Genomic DNA, 22061 nt, shown 5'->3' with positions numbered 1-22061 from the left:
GAGCGGTAGTGTTGGTACTAGCTCTGTCTAGAAACCTTTAAATGCTTAGAAGCATTACGGATGATATTATTTGATATGAGAGTAAGTTCACTGGCGGCCATCTTGTAGGGTAACAGCTTGATAAATCATAATCACAGTGGACGGTAGCGGGACGTGTGTGTGGTGGAAGTGTTGATGGCTTCACAAACCACTAGAAATTTTCATGACCAGCAGAAGTGTTTCATCATTATTTCACTCCAGAAGATCAAGCCCATGCACACACAGACACACACAAACACACGCACACACACATGCATGCACACACACACACACGCACAAACACATGCACACACAGACACACACAAACACATGCGTGTACACATACACGCGCACACACACATGCACACACACATGCATGCACACACACACACACACACACACACACACACACACACACACGCGCACAAACACGCACGCACGCACAAACACATGCGCGCACACACATGCACACACACACACACACACTCTCAGTGTGTGGTCACTGTGGGTTGAACTGGGCCTGTGCTGCTGTGTGCCGCGGTGAGCCTAACTCCGTCTTGCTGTGAGGTGGGTGTGATGATTACACACGGCAGAAAACTGTCCTGACATCCGCTCCAATATCCCCAGCTGTGCCCGATAGTAAATTAACTGCTCTGTTGCCAACTGACGGTAAACCCTCCTTCCCGTATCCGCAGACAACAGCTCAGCCGCCCTGAACCAAGATACCGAGCTTGCAGAACAGAAAAGATTTGTATATTGAGGATTAGCCTGCATGTATTAGCATTTATAGAGAGAAAGGTTGTTTAAAGGTTACCGTCTCATCCCTTGCAAAAGTAATTGGTCTGGAAAACGAGTTTGTCCAGGCTTGGAGCTTAATTGGAATTTAACACCAATATAATTCGATGTGGTGTGCAATTCCTGCTGTTTGATTAAGTATGTCCATAAACGTCTGTGGAGGAGTCTCATTAGCTATTGCATGTGTGTGTGTGTGTGTGTGTGTGCATGTGCATGTGAGTATGTGTGTGTGTATTTGTGTGTGTGTGTGTGTGCATGTGCGTGTGAGTATGTGTGTGTGTGTGTGTATTTGTGGGTGTGTGTGTGTGTGTGTGTGTGTGTGTGCATGTGTGTGAGAGTGTGTGTGTATGTGTGTGTGCGTGTGTGTGTGTGTGTGCGTGTGTGTGTGTGTGTGTGTGCGTGTGTGTGTGCGCGGGTGCGAGTGTTAATGCTCCTGAAAAGGAACATTCAACTCTTTATTCTGCGGTGTGAAACGCACGTTGTGCTCGGGAACGCAGGTGCTCCCGAAAAAGAGACGGCATTTTTTCTTTTCATTTTTACATCCATTCTCATATCGGTCTTCTGAGATCCCTCAAGAGGCCCGTGAAGCCCATTACTCAGTAATGCAATGTGAACGGCTTTACGCTGATCATTTATACACAGAGTACCACCGTAATTAAATAATGTCCCACGGAGTGATTCAGAATCGCTCGTAAATTAGGCTCGCCAGCTGTTGACACTCCCTTCCCGTTGTCCTACCTGCTCGCAGATCCGTAATTAACATCTTTGATGTTTCTGTGTCACTGAATTAAATCGTGAGCTGCGAGGGCGGACTTTGCGCACGCTTCTGATAACGTCTCTCGATCACGCTTACGCGCTCTTAAAACTTTAATGCAGCTCCAGCGCGCCGCGCACCTGTTGGCATAATTAATTCAGCGTACTGTCAGACCGACACGGATCAGAGCGAGGGAAGAGAACTCCGTGATTAAATAAAGTTAAATATTTCATGTTTCTCCTTCAGAAAATGAGGGACAAGTACATTTGTCTCATTGTAGCATTCGAACCTGCATTCTAATGAATAACAGATTTACAAGTAACCCATCCACATGTATTGTTTATTAAAGCTACAACTCAATTTCTTTTTAAAATCCATTTAGTGCAAATCCCCCCCCCACCCCCCACCCCCCCCCCGTGCGATACATTGCACTCTGCACAGCCGTCCACCAGCAGGGCAGGTTTGTGCTGTAGTTTTCCGTCTGTAATCTCATTTCAGAAGAACGACGCGTTACTCACTGTATCATAGGGATCATCGCAGCAGTGTGGAAGGCCATTTTGGAGTGCACCCCAGGGGCAGTAACTCTGGGATAGGACCGTGAAGTCGGGGTTGGGTTGGGGCTGGGGTTGGGTCGAGGTGCGGACGAGGTGTGTGGGTAAGGTCACACCCGTTTGGGGCGAGGGAGGACAGTTCTTGAACTCGAGGGGCCAGGGTAAAGTGCTGATTGTTCAGCCCAGTTCTCCTCAGTGCGCTATACAGGGGTCCACCAGAGGAGGCGCTGTCGTCCTCTTTGGGGTTGTAATCTCCTCTCATTACAACTCCTTCCCAACAGACAGCTCCAACTGCAGGTTCTGTTCCCTCCTCATTCAATTATCAAAGCTAAAATATTTATACAAGTGGTTATCCTTCAAATGACCCTGGTTTGAAACCAGCTGTCATATTGCTTATTTATCATGTACAGTACGGTAATATATTTAACCATTTTAATCGTTTAAATATTTAACGGCGGCTGTGTTGACACACGGGAGCCGATTTTTCTGCAAAACTGAGGAACTGATTGGAATATTAACAGGCTTCAGACTTGTGGTAATAATAAGGTATCTCAGGGGAAGATTAAGAAACAATATTGTAATGTCTCCTGTGAATACTACGTCTCAAAGCAACGCTCGCAGTTTCAAAAAGGGAGAGGCGGACCTTTGGAGGCGCCATTGTCAGTTATGAAAATGGGGACGCATTTTTAATTAATACCAAAATAATGTCATTTGAATAAATCAATATGCAGACTAGGTAATTATTTGACTCAAAACAGTCACCATCCAGTGAAAGAAGTGGAGTGATATAGAATTCAGGGGGGTGGGGTGGGGGGGGGGGGGGTGGTGAGAAGATAAGCAACCTTCCCAGAATGCATTTGGTGATAGGTCAGGTGACTGGCCACATGCCAGTCTTGTCTCGTCACCATTACTGATGTTTTTATATCTTGGCAATTTCAGGACAGTCCACTATCTTTAGCATTTTTTCTCCTGACACCACAACCGCATTGGCAGTTCTGAAAAATCGGCACAGCGTTTCCCTGTATTCACAATACTGTCCACGCTTCTGTTTCACGGCTAAACCAGGATTGATGACGGCCCTTCACCTCCTACACCCCGCTCAAAAGCTATCAACGTTCGGAATGAGCGTTCAGTTGTAAGCCATGGCCGACTGCATCAGCATACATATGCTTTCCATGCGCTTATCTCCTGGATCTATATCTCAACCCTCGCTACTGACCCACAGTCGGGGAATTCGCTGGCTTAGAGAAAAACGCAAACGGACGTTAAGAACCAGCGATGCAAATTGACGAATAAAAAAAGCTATCAGCGTTCCGTCTCTGAGGAAACTTTTTTTTAACGCTGAAGAAAAAAAGAGAATCAAAATGCAATGGCCTGTTCTCACCAAGCGGGGGGGGGGGGGGGGGGGGGCTAGAAATTAAATTTATGAGAGTATTTCCTGCACCCCAGCGACCGTGCAATCACAGAGCAACATTTCCCCCCCGCATACGCCCCGAAACGCTGGCCTCTCTGACGAGAGCAAAGGGCAGCAGACATCTCCGCTATTTTTTCTCTCCTGAATCCCAACTGGAGGGGGAGGAAAAAGCGTAAAAGGAGTACACCGTCTCCCCCTGGAAGATCTTAAAATACAGCCCCGACCCACGGCCGCTCGGCCCGTCTCCTGCGCCGCACTGGGGAAACTTTTAAAAACAGGAGCAGGCTTTTTTTTACTGGGCCGCAGCGCTGACACAAGCCATGTTTTAAGTAAAAGTGTTATTATTAGATAAAGCCGGTGAGATTCGCGGCATAAATGTACAGCGTCTGAAATCTGAATTCCTGGGGAATGTCTGGCTGCTTTAAATTCATTCCCAGTAAAAATTTATATGAGGAAAAGCACCCGTCTGGGAATACTCGATTTAATTTTATTTTTATGTTGGTCTGCATAGCGCAGTTACCTCTCAATGTATGTGATATTAAACTGGCTAATTAACAACTGCCAACCCTTGGTTATAATCTCCTGAGACCCACTGGAAATAAATTTTTTTTTTTTTTGACACAAGACACGGTGCTTGAACGATAAAAACGTTACAAAAAATATTTCCAAAAATATTTATTAATGCTTATTAAATGTAGTGTAGGGTTTCAGCATGGTAGAGTATGTGGTTTTGAAACGATTCACCAGGTCTTTTTGTGAAAAGACTGAAAATAACCTCTCATTTCATTTAATTTAAGAAAGTATACTTCTGACCAGCTAGTTACTGTAAGTGGAACTTTTAATGGCAAGACTGATCACATTTTCTTTAGATAAATATAATAGTTTTTCGCTTAACCAATATGTTCATTAGTGACAAGACTTAGGCCATGGGTTTATAAGTAACACTCCTTTAATGCAATGAGCTGTGAGTATATGCTTAGAAAATAACAGGGCTTGATTTTGTAAAAATTAATAGTGAAGATTTACGGGGCAATTTGTTAAATTAGGTCTGACTAAATTAATTTTAAGGGCACTCTCTTTGTGCTGGCTTCAGCAGTACAACATGTGTTCAATGAGGCTTGGCCTGCTATATGCTCTTCCACTGAATAGCCAGCAACAGCCTAGCACAGGCCAAGCCAGGAAAGCACATCTGATTTTCCATTGCATTTCACACAGCTGAATCGCACGAGTCACATGACCACTATGACACGCAATCGCCTGTCACAGTGATGGACTTTTGTAGGCCAACGTTTCTCAAACGTCATTCCAAAGACGACTGAAAAAAAGAAAGAAAAAAAAAACCACGCTCAGGAGCTTGGAAGACCAGCCTGACGTGTGATTTTAAAAGGGATGTTTAGCGTCTGGGTTGAGGCATGCAAGGCCATGTCTCTGAAATTTCTCTGGAAATCCACTGCATTGGTAATTTCTCTTGATGTCATCATTACAGGATCTTCACAGATACCAGCATTACATTACAGGCATTTAACAGATGCTCTTATCCAGAGCAACTTACACAACTTTTTTACCAAGTGTTTACATTGCATCCATTTATACAACAGTCGTCCTTGACCGTCCCGTAACCTTGCTCAAAGGTCCTGCTGCTGACAGTGTCCCCTCCATCGCCCAACCCCGGACAGCGGACAGGAGAAATCGGCGCTGACAGTCCAGATTCCGCGGGACGGGCTGCGTGTCCTACTTACACACAAGGGCACGGAGGCGTGGTGGAGGAACGGGCCCGGAAAACGACCGGACGTCCGCGATCCGCGAAAACGTTTTTTTTTTTTTTTTTTTTTATTTTTTTTACGAGAGCCATCAAATATAATTCAGCGTGTCGCCCGCTGTGATAATTCCTGCCGAGGTGCGAGGGCTTCATAAAATGTGACAAGGACTCGCGCGCGCGCTGGATTGGCTGAAATCGGCCGCGAGAATCGCCATGTCGACCTTTTTCCTCAATACGCTCGCCGATGCAGATTTTTTTGGTCAGAAAGCTTATAATAAATATATATATTATATATATATATAATAAATAGAGCTTAACACTGAAGAGGCAACGACACTCGATTCTCTGTTAACAAAAATATCAGTCAAAGGTAAGAACCCGGATGGTAAACATTACATCACACCAGTGGTTTTGGTTTTTGGTCACTGAGCAATTCAGCCAATAAAACAGCTGCGTTTCTCTACTTTGCCCACTTGTACAGTATAGCAGGGTTACTCACAGTAAGACAGATTTGCAAGGCTGGACTGTTCTAGCATTATAATAACTGAACATGTTATTTCTGTCACCTTTAATGAGGTAAAGGTTACACGTTATACAGTATCATTGAATATAAATTGATAGGGATTTGGCAACTCTAATAACTGCTAAAATACTAAAATACCATGATCACCAACAATACAAGAGTGAGGTTTTATTGAGTTGAGTATTTAATACACTACAGCCAGTGGCCAACAAATAGTAGATATAGGCATGGAGATATATTTATACTCTGCAATGGGAAGCATTTATTATATTTTATTAGGAAGAACTCACAACAACTTTAACTGAATTGCTATTAAATTACATTTTAAAGCTATTCCTCCCCGAGCTGTTTTCACGGGAGCATTACTTCACAAAACAATAATGAAGGTAGAAAAACAGCAGAAGATAAGTTTTCCATTTATTTAGAAATCGGTAAGAGTGTGATTCCACATTACTGGGAATGATATTTCACAATAGCGGGAAAACTATTGTGATGCTCGTATCTTTTGGCCTCCTCCTCCACCGTTACATATAAGCACAAGGTGTTTGTTTACAGCTAAATCGCAGCCGGGGGAAGGGGTGGGGTGTGTGTGTGTGTGGGGGGGGGGGTGTCTTAGGCAATCGCCATGTTTCCACATGGGATAAATGCAATTTCATGTGTTTCACCTCCAGTAAAGTAGCCTGCAGGTAATCCCCCCCACACCCGCACCCACCCGACACCCACACACACACACACACACACACCTCGGTTTCAGATGATGCCAGAGCTCTGAACCAATTTCCTACAGGGCCAGAAAATGCTCATACACAGGCCCAGCAACCCCAGATTCTGCAACTCCCCCTCCCCCCTCCCTCCTCCCCATCTACATCACGCCAGGTGCAAGAGAAACATTACTGCCTTCATAAAAAAAAAAAGGTGGGGGGGGGACTCACAAAAAACTGTTACCTAACTCCATTAACAGATTGCGGTCTTAAACAAAACACGGCGCTCTAAAATGCTAATCTTCCTCGCGCCCTCTCAGTTCCATAATGGAATGGAAGGCCTGACCGGAACGTGATACGTTTAATAAGCAAAGTTCTTTTTTTAAAAGTTGCTACCTACCAACTCCGCTGGCCATATGTTTAATGCCACCATTAAACAATTGAGTGAAATGAACAGAAGGAGCCAAATTAATTCATTTATCACAGCTAACCCGTTTCTTGTTCTTCCTGCTTTCGCCAAATGATTTTAATTTTTTTTTTTTTTTGCATAAACGAACACAGCTATAAAATTATAAAACGGGGTTTGGCGCATACATCATTGCCGTTTACAGAATAACCGATAAATGAGCAAATAAATACACCACGCAACAGAGGGAGTTGATCTTAAAGCAGGTAAAATCATATTTCATTTTACAGCAGGGAAATCACATACACAGTACGGACGTCTTAAAAAATGATGATATGCCAAAACGTAATGTCATTTTTCAACCAATACTTTTTCTGAGAAAAAAAAAATAAAAACCACAAAAACTGAAATTTCAGTTACATACTTTTGATACAACAGTTATGAACTTATTCTCAAGTTTCTATTTTAGTGCACTAATATTTATTTAGAAAGACGAAGCAGGTGCGTTTTGCTCGTGAAGAGACCACGGTGTGCTTCACAAGAACAAAAAAAACAGCTTTTTAAATGTGGACTAAATAAAGAGGCTAGCTACACCCCCTGCTCTATTTATGACAGCACATCACTCACTCAGACTTAGAGCCGCGGCCGATAAGGCAAATGGCGCTGTTTTTACGAGCGCTGCGAATATAAGCTAATGCATTTGAGCCCTGAGTATTAAAGAAAAATATCTCCTTTTCAAAATGCATTATTCTGTTTTTCCACTGATGGCACGAATATAAAAAGCGAGCGAAGAGGAAAACGAACTATGCCAGAGGAAAGGACCAGCTTCAAGACATAGGCGTGAGGCGTTCACAAGGCCTGTTTTTATAAATATGTAGGGAATGAAGTCTGGGTTCGGCATTAGCAGCGTCAGCTCTAATACTAATGTGGGTATTAAAATAATCTCCTGCTGATTTGTCCCCTCGGAAAGCCCAGGGCCGTTTCAATTAAACAGTGATCCTCTGACAGAATACAGTCAGCATGTACATCATGAGCGGGTCCATACGCCTCTTAACGTGGCCGCAAAGCGGTCCCGAGGACAGCAGAAGGCGGCGCGTGACATCGGCGCACTACCCTTGAAATATATACCGTGCCACGGCCAGGGTAGAAAGAGGGATGTTTATGCGGCCAGGGAGCGATGGAGTTCCAGAGGACATTTATATCTGGGCCAGGACATCCATTTCAAACAGCAAATACTTTAATACAATGATTCTGTGGGGAAGAATTAAGTTAATGAGGGCGAACACGCGATTACAGGGAATAAGAACTAAATATATTTTGGGACATCTAAGAGACGTAAGGGTGACATTTTTCGGTGGCTCGTTTATTAGGAAAACGGAGCGTTTTGTCCGCGGAGCCGCTGTGACATCTGATGGAGCACTTAAGAATTAAGCCTCTTTTTTCCAGAAAAAGTCGTGCCCCATTTAGTTGAGGGGAAATTTCGGCCATCCAGCCGTACCCTCCTAATGGAACCAAAGTTATTCTCATGCATTTAGAAATTAAATGGAACCAGACTTAATGGAACATATTTATTAGGAGAGCTGCCAACAACCAGCAGCAAATATCATTATTATTAGTCATAATAATAATAACAATAATTATTATTATTATTATTTGGATATTAAAACGTTATATTGTGCAGAGGCATACACATAACTAATATATGTAAGGATTATATTGGTTCTTTGAAATTGAGAAGAGAGCTTGCTCTTTCGAATGACCTTCTAAATTGACATTCTAATGTCATTTTGTCAAAGGACTATGATTAAATCACCAGACAGTGCTAATTATTTGTTGTGACATATTTCTGAAAATACATTTCATGCTGTTTCTGCCTACATTAGAAAACAAATTTACAACAATGAAACATTTCCTATGTATAACCTGTGCCGGCTGTCATCTTAACTAAGTATTAGATTGATGTCATGAACTCTCTTGGAGTTGTTTTCTAGCCAAAGCTAACAAATATATATAACACACAAGCAATAAAACCAATGCACGTGGCATGTGTCCAAGTGAAGTTCTTATAAAATAAGCTGATTTTCTTAAAATCATGAAGCCGATTAGCTTGAATGCAAAATGAAAGCTTCTAGTCACTGATGCTACAGTAAATTCCAGTCGTGTTTATTTTTGGATGAACCCCCCACCCCTCAGCCTTAGTGATGAGCTCCCCCAAAAGCCCCCCCCACCCCCCCCACCAGAGTCCACCGGGGGCTGTTTGGGGCGGAACCTTGCACCACTGTCTCTTCGGGGGCTTGTTTAAAAATGTTTGCTTTTATAATTGCTCACTGATCTAATCACCCCAGCGGCCATTTCATATGTAAGGGGTAATGTGCAGCCAATGACTGTCTAATAAAACAAGCTCTGATTGGCTGATGCAACCCTGAAACACAGAAATGGGTTCTTATTCACCCTGAAGGGGGTATTTTGGAGTAGCAATGTACTTGCTCACTATACACTTACCAAGGCTTCTTGCCAAAGAAATTAATTATCTGCCACAAAATCATGTTTTTTTTTTTTTTTGCTTTTTAATCAATCCAAGTCTGCCGGAGGGATGGCTCAATGCAGTTGCACTGATTCTCAGGAAACGGCCACCGTGCGAGTGTGTCTGAGGCCACGCCCACACAATGGTCTTACGGCTAATGCTAAAACGGCGCTGACCCGCACTCACGCACGCGGGGGAAGAAGTCGCACGTCGGGCCTGTGTGGCTGATTCGCCGGATGTTCAGTGCGATTGATCGCTGCTGGGATACAGCAGCGATGACGGTGGACCAGTGATGAACCCTTTTTACAGCGTAAGACTACAAAATACATGATTAGAATGTTCTTAACGTAACGTTCCATTGCTGATGTCACAATCACTACTGGCAGTGGAGTTCCAGAACACTGACTTGGAATTTTGTGAAAAAGAAAACATTTTTTTTAAAATCCTGCACTTCAAAGGTTTAAAGCACGACTCATCCAGGAGGCGGAGCCAAACCCGCTCAGCAGGAGCACCTGGGCTTGCTGAGGTGAGCTGAGCCCTGCCGTGACCCCTCCGTGACCTCTGTTCCACCCGCAGGGGCCAGAGTTCTGTGTTGTGTTCCCTCTGTCGCCTTACAGGTACGGAGCAGCTGAGACGAGAGCCGTGCAGACAGCTTGTTTTCTCACGTTTCAGAGAACTTGTTTTCATAAAAAAGGAGGTCAAGCTGTGAAGTGACCGGGGCACGTGGGTACTCTTTCATCATAACGACGAGAAGGAGAAAGCATCTTATTAATACTGCACGCATCGCTTTCGCAATAACACAACTACGTGTGTAATTTGGCAGTAGGTGGTTTTTTAAAAAATGAGTTAACTAGCTTAGCATTAGTGTATGGGTGTGTTTGCTTCTATATGCCTGTGGAAAAATGTGCAGGTCAAAGGTACACTGGTTCTGTGTGTGTGCTTGTGTGTGTGTGCGTGTGTGCATTTGTGTGTGTGTGTTTGTTTGTTTGTGAAGTACCGTAGAATATGAATTTTGGGTCAAAGAAAATGGCACTACCTTTTTTTTTTTTTTTTTTTAGAATTAACATTTATACCCCCATCTGTGTGCTTTGACCAGACAGCCAAAGGTTAAAATGGGGGGGGTGGGGGGGGGGGTCGAGGGGTGAGGGGGGGAGGTGCGGAACAGACAGCAGACCAGAGCTGCCCGCTATTGGCTCAGAAAAGCGTTTCTGTCTCCAGAAAACAGCGGGATGACGTGGAGGGTAAGAGATCAGCGCCCCTGAAGTATTTCTTTTGCCCCTGCTGACCAAAACCACCCAGGGTTCCAAGCACAGAATGCGACTTTAGCTTTTCTCTCTGTTCCACCAAACTTAACAAATGTCACTGAGCAAGCCGGAGCTTCCAACACCGTCACAAATGCCTTTTAAAAATAAAAAAATATTTTAAAAAAACCTTATTCCTCGCACAACATGTTTTTGTCTGGATGAGATATTGGCCACAAGGCACAAAAAATGAAATTACCCTGCCAAAAAAAAAAAAGTTTTAATTAATAAAACTTGACATTTTGCATCTAGTTTATAAATAGCTGACGGGACTTTTTTTTTTATTGAAACTTCAACCCACTATTTTCAATAATATTCACCATCAAGGTGAACTGCATATTCACAGTCGAATCGTTTTTTCGATGGATTGCCTATTGTTGCACTAGGCATAGACTGACTACACCCCCTTTATGATGCAAGAGACGAAATTGCATAGAAGCACAAAGGCTTTAACTGTACAGCCCACATGCAAAATTCATATCGGCATAAAAACGGTGATTTCGCTTCATTTCCATTCCTATGAATTTATACATGCGCATTTTCTGTAAACAATCTGTGAAGCACGAATTCCCACGGGCAGGCAGAATGGTCTAAACTGTATCATGCCTTCATACAAATGCTGTGAATTAAGTCATTGATAGCAGAATTATGCACATTTCAATCACCTAAGCATTCAGCCTTAATTAATATTAAACTAGCGAGAACACAATTTAGATATGCAACATTAATAAGCCAATCCCTGGGTGTTTTCATTTGACAAGTCTGCTTTGTGGTTCTCCCCCCTATTAAGCGATGAGAACTATAACGAGCCTTGACATTCCACAGCTCACAAATATCTGCCTGTTCACAAGAGTTTTCTCTCTCAATCGCAACTCCCCCAGTTCTGACCTCCGTCAAAATATCCGACAAGTGGGAATCTAACAAAAAATAATCAGGGATAATTTGTTTAACAACATTTTGAGTAATTACAGTAATATTCATGTTTGCGCTTCTGTCAGCTTAATGTACAAACCACAAAAATATTTGCAAGTGTGAAGGACAGAGAGATGCCAGTATTACATGATCAGAATAACACCCCCTCTTCATGCCAGAAGCAGAGATTTTTTAATACAGCATGAACGCAGCACATCCTTGAATCGCTTTACAAATTTTGGCCTAGATGTTATTTTCCCCCCAATGCAGTGATCTCATAAATGGCCACTTGATTTTTTTTCCCTCCCCTGACACAAAATAACCTTGGCAGATTGTGGATGCGGTTTGTTTTCAAAAGATACAGAGCAAGGCGGTTTCTAAAAAAAAAAATTACAGCGAGCGAGCGCTCACAAAAGCATAAAGCAGCATGGGCCTGCCACCCAATTCATAAAGCTAAAGTCTGAATTATTATTATTATTATAAGAGCCGCGGGGATATCCTCCTGCCGTAATCCGGGGGAAGAGAGTGTGGAAATACGATGCCCGCGTGACAGGGCAGTGCCAGCGGTGTACGGGCACGCAGGCTAGCGGACGCTAGGTCAGCGCCCAGCTTCTGAGACAGACCTACAACGCTTTGTCAGCCGTGGCAGAAACGTCTTCCCGCGTCTTCGTCACCAGACCCGAGTTGTCATGTTTATAACTTAGGGAATGACAGGGCACTGCCATCTTCATCTAATATTTTTCCCTTGTTCCCCCCCTCCCCCCCAGCCCCCAGCCCCCCAACCAACCAACAGTCAAAACAGCTATTATTCTCACCACACACATCTAAGTAAGACTGGAGATCTATAAATAGGGCCCATCCAGAGCATGGTAATTGGAGATTGCTAATCATTTAGGATTCCAATTCTTATTAATAAATGCTAATAAATACATTAAAAAACACGGATATTGGGATGGTTTCAGGTCCATACTTAAGAAAAGTATCTTGTACATCACCCTAAATGTGAAAAAAGTACCACACACACGCCCAACCAGACCACATCACACCCCAACAACCCCTCCTAATACCCCCTCACACAAACCCAACCAAACCACATCACACCCCAACAACCCCTCCCAACACCCCCATACATATCCACCCAAACCACATCACACCCCAAAAAACCCCACACACACACACACACTCACCCAAACCACATCACACCACAACAACCCCACCCAACACCTACACACACACACACACATCCAGCCAACCAAACCACGTATTCAAAGTCAGCTACGCTCGGTAAATGAAATCAAGACAGTGTCCAACAGCCTCTTATCTGAAATTAAAAAACGAAGCAATTCAAAGCCATCATTGAAAATGATAATTGCACATTATATAATAAGACCAAATGAATGTTTTGTGTCTGGAATATACGGGACATTTTAGCGCTGATTGCTGTGGAGAGTGTGTCATTTCTCCCCCCCCCCCCCCCTCACAGTTAGACGACAGATGTATAAATCTGTGTTGACGTTTTGAAATTGCTTCCCGTTCGAAGGAATTCAGCCCCATCATGCCTTGCAGCGCGATGGCAGTAGCGCTGTAATGTGGCGTCGGAGCGCCTGCCTAATTTGGGTTTAACGCGCGAGGCAGAGAGGGCGGGGCTCGGTCCTCCACGTAATGCGGAATGACTCAGACGGCCTCTCGGTGCGCGGCGCAGAGAAGAAGAAGAAGAAGAAAAAATAAAACGCGCGCGGCTCCGGAGTGTCATCTCGGGTCTGCTTCGCACCACACCTCGACTGACGCCGTGAGTCAGCTCTATTCATGACCGCAATAAATTAATAAAATAAAATAAAGATGGTGTTGATATACATACGTGGGAGGGATGGATTGACCGTCGTGGCCAAAAAAGGCGTATTTGGAAAAGACAGTCGTCGCCCACCGTCCGCCCCCCACCCCCACAGAAAACGTGACTCTGCAGTTCCCACGGAACCTCAGACCTTCAGAACACCAGAGGGGTGTGTGTTTCGAGCTCATTTCGAACATCGAAAGTTCGCGAGGGGGGAAGAAAAGGAAGACCTTTCTGCTGCTGGGTCACTTCAGGCTACCGCTGAGATGATCATAACAGATCCGTGAATACATGACTCATACATTCAGCCGCTCAGAAAGACGTTCGCTAATTTGTTTTGCCGCAGTCAGTCAGGTGTAGCGACAGTGTACCATAGCGGTTAAGAAGCAATTAGAGAGAGAGTGAGGGAGGGAGAGAGTGAGGGAGAGAGAAAGAGAGAGATAGAGAGAGAGAGAGAGAACGCGAGAGAGAGAGATGTAAAAAGTTGTGTAAGTCGCTCTGGATAAGAGCGTCTGCTAAATGCCTGTAATGTAATGTAATGTAAAGAGAGAGAGAGAGAGAGAGAAAGTAATATTTTTCATCCTTTTGGAGGTTATGTTTAAGCTAACTTAATGAATATTTTCTTAACTGCATAATTGTACATTTACTCCATCTGAGAATTCATGAATGTTGACTTTCTAATTCACACTAAGATTATATACAGTTTACCTATTGTTTACCTATCTTTTTTATCCAACTAATTAATTCTAATTAATATCACCACCACTGTAGGTGCATTAAAAATCCCGTCACCTGTTGCTTGTTGCCAAAATACTTCAGAGTTCAGATAAACACATCCACACTTTGGGTCCACGGGGGACAGAACGAGCAGGATTCTGTAGAGCCCTCGCTTTTTTTTCCCCCACCTCTATGATTATTATTTATCTATCCTGTGTGGGCAGGACTTTGAGATTCGTCAGAGTACGGAGGAACATTTAAACTCGTTTTAAAAACAGCTGGGATTTCGCTAAAGTGGAACGGAGAGTTAGCGACTCTCCGCGGATCGCGCGTTTTTTGTTTCTCAGACAGCGTCGGTTAGCGGTTATCGCCACAGCGGTTATTTGGGGGGGGGGGGGGGGGGGGGGGGTGTCGTACCTTTGAATAAGCAGTCCATCAGCTTGGATGTTGCTAAAATGGAGCGGGACGTTAGCATTTTTAGTTTCTCATACAGCGGCGGTTAGCGGTTATTAGCGGTTATTTGGGGGGGGGGGGGGGGGGGGGGTGGGTTGTGTCGTACCTTTGAAGAAGCAGTCCTTGCCGTGCACCACGTGGACCCGCCTCTTCTGCAGGCAGGCCGTCCGGTAGACCTCGCAGTGGTTCTGGTAGAAGCGCCCGTCCGAGCCGCACACGGGCACGAAGGTGGGCCGGCACCTGTCCTGGCACACGCACGCCGCCGCCGCCGCCGCCCCCGTCTGCTCCGAGAGGACGCACTGGCGCCCCCTGCCGCAATACCGCCTCCTGCAGGCCCCCCGGGGAACTTCAGCGTCGAGGCGAACTGAAAATTAAAAATAAAAAAATAAAAAAACAAAAATGAAAGACAATAGCGATGTGTTATATCTTTCGGGGAAATGTGAGAGAGCGCATCAGGGGGGGAAACATTGTTCGAATTCCCCACCTTCAAATGTGAGAAAACGAGTGACATGAAAAAATGTTTTTGGATTTGTGTAATTTTACTCTCTCTCTCCGAACGAGGTGAAATGGAATGCCTGAATTAGAGCTGAGGGTGAAGGTGTTGTAGAAAACCTGATCACAGACAGGCTCTTAGAACTGATATGATACATAAGATTAACAGATGAAATATCTATTTTATTTATTTTTAAAAATAAAAGATTTATTTAATCTCAGAATCAAATGTGAGGAAGAGATGGTCCTTTTTTTGTTTGTAGGGTATTCTCAGCAAACCATTTTCCTGGACAGTAAAAGAAAAAAAAAAAAAAACTTAGTATAGCTGGGACCGGGAGAACCTTCCTCCCTCCCAGTCACCCACTGACCCAGAGTCTCAGTACCTGTCAGTCCTACACTTTCGCCACCAGGCCCAGAGGCTCCCTGGTGATTCCATTTATTTGCAACTAAAACAGAATTTGAAAAATAAATAAATAAATAAATAAATAAATAAATAAATAAAAAATTCTGCTGAGGTTTGCAGCCAGTCCACCTTGGATTGATCTTGTCGGACTCGGGGGGGGTGGGCGAGGGGGGCATGCTCAGTTGAGATCTGAGTCGGATTTAAAGGGGGGTGGGGGGGGGGGGGCACCGGGGTCAGATTGACTACCTCTGCAGGAGTCCTGGAAGGAGGCTAAACCACAGGCTCTGAGAAAGTGCGGGAGATCAAACCGCCAGTGAACTTCCCTTTTTATTCGCCCGGCTCTGTCCAGCTCCCTCTCTGTGAGGCGCGCTGGAGTCCGTAAAAAAGCGGCCCTTCTGAGTGCAAACCATTTATTTTACCTCAGAAGTGATAAAAACTGAATTCTACCATAGACGGTACTTTGTAACGAGTGACGGGGTCTTGGTCTCATTCACGCAATTGTCTGAGCTTCACATTAGTTCAGCAGCTTCTAAAATTCTCAGATAGGTGGTATTGGTTTTTTCTAAAGGAGTGAAACCATTTTACTGCACTTAAAAAAGCTTAACAGAAAAATAGCTTTGAAAATTGTCAAATAACGTCTTCTGGCTTTTCTAAAGGAACAAAAATCATTTGACAACACTGTGTGTTTAAACCTTAACGGAATAATAACTTCGAAATTCTCAAATAACTTGCGTTTTTTTCTGAAGGAACAAAAATCATTTGACTACACCGAGTTTAAACTTTAACAGAAAAAAACTCATTTAGAAACAAAAAGCCCAAGCGAGCTGCCCCCCCCCACCCCCCCCCAGCTCTGCAGTATGGACCCCGAGTTCTGTCATAATGAAGAGCGAGGAGTCAGACAGGAAGGGAGCCGGTCCCAGACAGGAAGTGCACCGGTACCGGCCCTCTGAGGGGGGCCTGGCCGTGTCTTTATCCCGTTCGCTAATCGTTCTGCTTGTCTCGGCAAATCGCGAGCTGGGAAATGCAAATGCCGCAGGCTCCCCGGCGACCTTGCCGTCTGGTATCAAGGTCAGAGACGATTACCGAATCCTTTGTATTCTCCAAGCGCGGAAGATTAAATGCTTAGCCCAGTGCGGCGCGAGCGGACGGAAAACAGCGCTCGTTTTATGTGCAGCGCAGAAGAACCAGACGCTGAGAGAATCGCAGACGCACTTACAGATTTACGCTTGTGTTTGTTGTCACTTTCACAATCCCCCGTTCCGTTTTTTTGATTGTAAGCCCAACATCGCCTCTTACAGACACACACACACACACTCACACACAGACACACACACGCACACACACTCACACTCTCTCTCTCTGTCACACACACACAGACACACTCACACGCGCGCACACACACACACACACACACACTCTGTCTCTCACACACGCACACTCACACACACTCACTCTCTCTCACACGCGCACACTCACACACACTCTCTGTCTCTCTCACACACGCACACTCACACACACTCACTCTCTCTCTCACACATGCACACTCACACACACACTCTCTCTCACTCACACACACACACAGTCTTTCTTCGCCCTCCCAGCGGCCATGTTGGCTCGAATTGCCGTCCGCTGAAGAATCCAGAGTTACTCTCATAATCCCCTGTTTAAAGCTCCTGAATAATGGCGCTACACGGCTCTTACAAGTTCACCAGAAAAGCTCCCCCCCACCCCCACCCCCCACCCCCCGCCCCCCGAACATCAGGCGAGCCGACCGGGGGGCGGTGTTTGTTTCCCCGAGTCCTGCTAACGCTGATCCATCGGCAGCGGACTCCGCGGGCTTATCTCCGAGCAGAATCCAGCTCCGCCGGGCCGGCGCTGGCCTTCTGGCTAATCGCGCAGCGTGCCGCGCGCGGGCCGGCTTACCGTCGGCCTCCCTCTCTCTCCGTCTCCGCCGCTCATCCTCTTATGACATTACACGAAAACACTCATCGAGTCGCTCTCATTAAAGGTCAAGAAACAAAGATGGAGCAAACAACACTGACAACTGAAAACAAAAACATTGTGTGTCCAAACCCCCGATACAATTCTGAATGTCACTGCCTTTAATGTGGCATTAAGCATACAAAACTGAATAAAAAAAATAAAATAAAATAAATAAATAAATCCTCTTAAGCATTTCCCACAGGCAATTTGGGGAATAACATCCCAGCCCTGATTGGCTGGGTTCCCAGCGTGTTTGATTGAATGCCATTAGCTTCGCTAATTGCATAATCCAGTATCTGGTGTTTGCAAATCTTGTTATTTTCTATCCTTCGGACACTTCATGCCATGATAATATATGCGCATTTCAGCGCCGCTGAGCAAACCGTTTTTATTATTTATTTTATTTAAATATAATCAAACAGTGTGTCAATAGTCTCTTGGGGCAATGTGCCTGAGGACTCGTCCGCTTTTGGAGGGGAGCGCATTTCCATATCTACACCGGCGGCTACGTCGCGCAGATGATTAAATGCGTTTAACATTATAGGAGCCCGTCAAGATATGAACTTTCTCATCTGAGCCGCCGAGAGAGGACGTGCGCGCTGAATTTCCGGGGGTTTGACGGAGGGAGGGAGGCCACCAAACGGGCCCTAATTAGAGGGAAAATCTCCACGTTCAGCGCCACGTTGCCACGGGAACTCCCGCCATTACAAAAACAACCCGGGAGAAAAGGCTTCAGCTCCTGCGTCAGCGTGCGCTTGTTTATTCTAGATTTTTTTTTCTTTTCTCCCCCTCCCACTCGATTCTGACATTTTGCGGAGAGACGGTTGTGGTGCGGACACGCAGCGGAGGTCACCTTAAAAGCAGCTTCATCAAAAGGGCGACCTGCGCACCGTTAGAAAAGGAGTGGTCTGCGTCACCTTAAGTCGCACGTTCCCTCTTCAAAAGCAGCCGAACCTAATTAGCCTCAGATCAAATCACGTCAAATGCCATCTCTCTCCCGTCGCCAAAAATCTGGCAAATGGCATTTGACAGCTTGGCCGTGTCTGAACACGAGCGGGCCCCGGAAGGCCTGGTCCGGGGGCGGGGAACAGCCTATCAGAACACACTGCGAGGACACAGACGGCCTGGGGTTAAATCAGAGACGGGGAACAGCCTATCAGAACGCACTGCGAGGACACAGACGGCCTGGGGTTAAATCAGAGACGGGGAACAGCCTATCAGAACGCACTGCGAGGACACAGACGGCCTGGGGTTAAATCAGAGACGGGGAGCAGCCTATCAGAACGCACTGCGAGGACACAGACGGCCTGGGGTTAAATCAGAGACGGGGAACAGCCTATCAGAACGCACCGCGAGGACACAGACGGCCTGGGGTTAAATCAGAGACGGGGAACAGCCTATCAGAACGCACAGCGAGGACACAGACGGTCTGGGGTTAAATCAGAGACGGGGAACAGCCTATCAGAACGCACTGCGAGGACACAGACGGCCTGGGGTTAAATCAGAGACGGGGAACAGCCTATCAGAGCGCACTGCGAGGACACAGACGGCCTGGGGTTAAATCAGAGACGGGGAACAGCCTATCAGAACGCACTGCGAGGACACAGACGGCCTGGGGTTAAATCAGAGACGGGGAACAGCCTATCAGAACGCACTGCGAGGACACAGACGGCCTGGGGTTAAATCAGAGACGGGGAACAGCCTATCAGAACGCACTGCGAGGACACAGACGGCCTGGGGTTAAATCAGAGACGGGGAACAGCCTATCAGAACGCACTGCGAGGACACAGACGGCCTGGGGTTAAATCAGAGACGGGGAACAGCCTATCAGAACGCACTGCGAGGACACAGACGGCCTGGGGTTAAATCAGAGACGGGGAGCAGCCTATCAGAAGGCACTGCGAGGACACAGACGGCCTGGGGTTAAATCAGAGACGGGGAACAGCCTATCAGAACGCACTGCGAGGACACAGACGGCCTGGGGTTAAATCAGAGACGGGGAACAGCCTATCAGAACGCACTGCGAGGACACAGACGGCCTGGGGTTAAATCAGAGACGGGGAGCAGCCTATCAGAACGCACTGCGAGGACACAGACGGCCTGGGGTTAAATCAGAGACGGGGAACAGCCTATCAGAACGCACTGTGAGGACACAGACGGCCTGGGGTTAAATCAGAGACGTTATCCTCCCGACCATCGCAAACGACCTGCGTAGCATTGGCTATTTTTTTAGAACGAAGGGGGGTGGGTAGGTTGGGGTGGGGGGGGGGGGATTGCTTCTCTGTCTAGCGAGACTCGACATGTTGTGCTTTATGATTAGGAGACTGGGGTACAGGGATCTATGAGCTTTGATTTGTTGCGTTGTAGGATTCAGAAGTTCAAAAGCACATTCGTTTCAGACTCTTCTAGTGCCGTGTTAGCTATAGAGTACAAGGCTTTGTTTTTTTAAGTTTTGGGTTTTTTTCCTCATTTTTTGTGGAGAAAATATCTTGGATATTTCAAAGCAAAAAAGAAACATGAAGCATGAAAGAAATAGTGTGCTCATACAGTTGTGTGTGTGTGCGTGTATGTATGCATGTATGTGTGTCTCCAATTAAATACAAAACTAAGCCATGTTTACACCATTTTTTCCATAATTACATTCTGCTGAGCATGTGAAATGCCTGACCCACCATGTGAAAAGAGGGAAGTCGATATACAGAACAGCCGAAGGTGGACGGGTCAAATCAATAACCTCTGCGTATGGCTGACCAGACCCCCTCCCTACGACCACTCAAACACAACAGCCTTCAAATGTGCACTGATACAACCACTCAAACACAGCAGCCTTCCATTGATACTATCACACAAACACAAGATCCATAAAATCTGTACTGATATGACCCCACAAACACATCAGCCTTCAAATCTGCACTGATACAACCACTCAAACACAACAGCCTTCCACGGATACTATCACACAAACACAACAGCCTTCAAATCTGCACTGACACAACCACACAAACACAACAGCCTTCCAATCTGAACTGATACGACCCCACAAACATAACAGCTTCCAAATAAAACATCTTTTTTTCCCCATTAATTGACCGAGCTCTCCCATAAACATCCAAACAGTGTTTGTACTGTTTTTGCAATTAACAGCTGTGTTCGGTTCACTCATTCCTTGGTTTTAATCACTAGTCTGATAACACAAAACAAACTGGAGCAAAAAAAAAAAAAAAAAAAGATCATAATGCTGTTTACTAAAAAAGCATTAAGTAAATATAGACACTTGGAGCTGACGAAAGAATCTGGACACAGTTGACTAATTATACAAGCCACATCTCCATATTTCCTGCGTGTTATTAAAAGTGAATGAATTCCTTCTCCCACAAGGATTATAAAGAATGTTAATGGAAAGGGTAATCAAGTGAAACTGTGAGCTAACTGCCTGCCCTGTTTATGAGCCTCCGCTGCTCTGTCGGAAACAGATATAATGTGTTTAATTTATTAGTCATAAAGAAAGGCCATTTACCTTGCTTAGAAACTGATCGTCGGGCAAAAAAATGGGCCGCGCGAAAGCACTAATTAATTTGAGAGCAAAAGCAGATCGCGGTGTCAGACATGGAATGTGAGAGACCGGTTCTGCCGTTAAATAACGTGCTTTAGAGGAAGCGTTCAACTAGATGAGCAGGCAGCCTACATGGGCATTACTGTCACTGGATAGTGGTGGTGTGTGTGCAAGCATGTGTGTATTTGTATGTGACTGAGTGCATGTTTGCATGTGTGTGTGTGTGTGTGTGTACGTATGTATGCGTGCGTGCGTACATGTGTGTATGTGCATGTATGTTTGCGTGCGTGCGTGTATGATGTGCATGTCTGTGTGTTCGTGTGTGTCTGTGTGTGCGTGTATGTGTGTGTGTGACTGTGTGTGAGAGAGAGAGAGAGAATGCAGGAAGAGAGATTAACATAAGAGCGGCGGGTTGGAAACAGCTTGCCCGTTTTGCTGAGCGTAAGCAGAGGAGATACGGCGGCGGCGCAGCCACCAGAGTAAATTGTTTTAACGCGAGCGAGGCCGCGCACCAAATGCAATTCCGCTCGGCTCCCTCGTTTGGGCGGCGGTTGTTTATCGATCCGAGGACAACAATCCATCTGCCGGTCCTGAAGGCTCCGTGAATTGCTTCAGACGGCCGCGTTTGCGCGCACACACACACCTGTCACTCCGCAGAAGATCTTTCCGGATAAATCCAAACGCGGATACGCCGAGGCAATGCCACTGCTACCAGCCCTTTAAACTTGATTGAAACAGAAATGCGATGAAGTTATTAGGCACAGATAAAGTTCGCTATTGACACTTTCAATTCGATTCAATTTTATTTGTTTAGCACCTTCTGCAGAGAGACCGTCAGAAACAGGAAATAGGAAAAGGAACTGGGCAAGACAGAGCCGGAATCCCCAAAACTCCAGCAGGTGAGGCGCAAAAAAAAAAAAAAAAAAAAAAACCCCCAGAAAAACTCCCCTGTGGGAAGAAAAAAAAACAGT

General features: G+C 45.5%; 1 protein-coding gene across 2 annotated transcripts in view; it reads right to left on the bottom strand.

The window, feature by feature from the left end:
* fstl4 (follistatin-like 4) overlaps positions 1-22061 on the bottom strand; it is a 152150-nt gene that overhangs the window by 78740 nt on the left and 51349 nt on the right. For both annotated transcript variants that reach the window (XM_035435378.1, XM_035435379.1), the window contains exon 4: positions 14766-15023. In XM_035435378.1, the coding sequence (XP_035291269.1) occupies positions 14766-15023 (258 nt within the window). The remainder of the gene's footprint in view (positions 1-14765; positions 15024-22061) is intronic.

This window comes from Anguilla anguilla, chromosome 9, assembly GCF_013347855.1.
Source record: "Anguilla anguilla isolate fAngAng1 chromosome 9, fAngAng1.pri, whole genome shotgun sequence".
Lineage (NCBI taxonomy): Eukaryota > Metazoa > Chordata > Actinopteri > Anguilliformes > Anguillidae > Anguilla > Anguilla anguilla.
The sequence above is the reverse complement of the archived record's forward strand: the minus strand, read 5'-3'. Positions and strand labels throughout refer to the sequence as shown.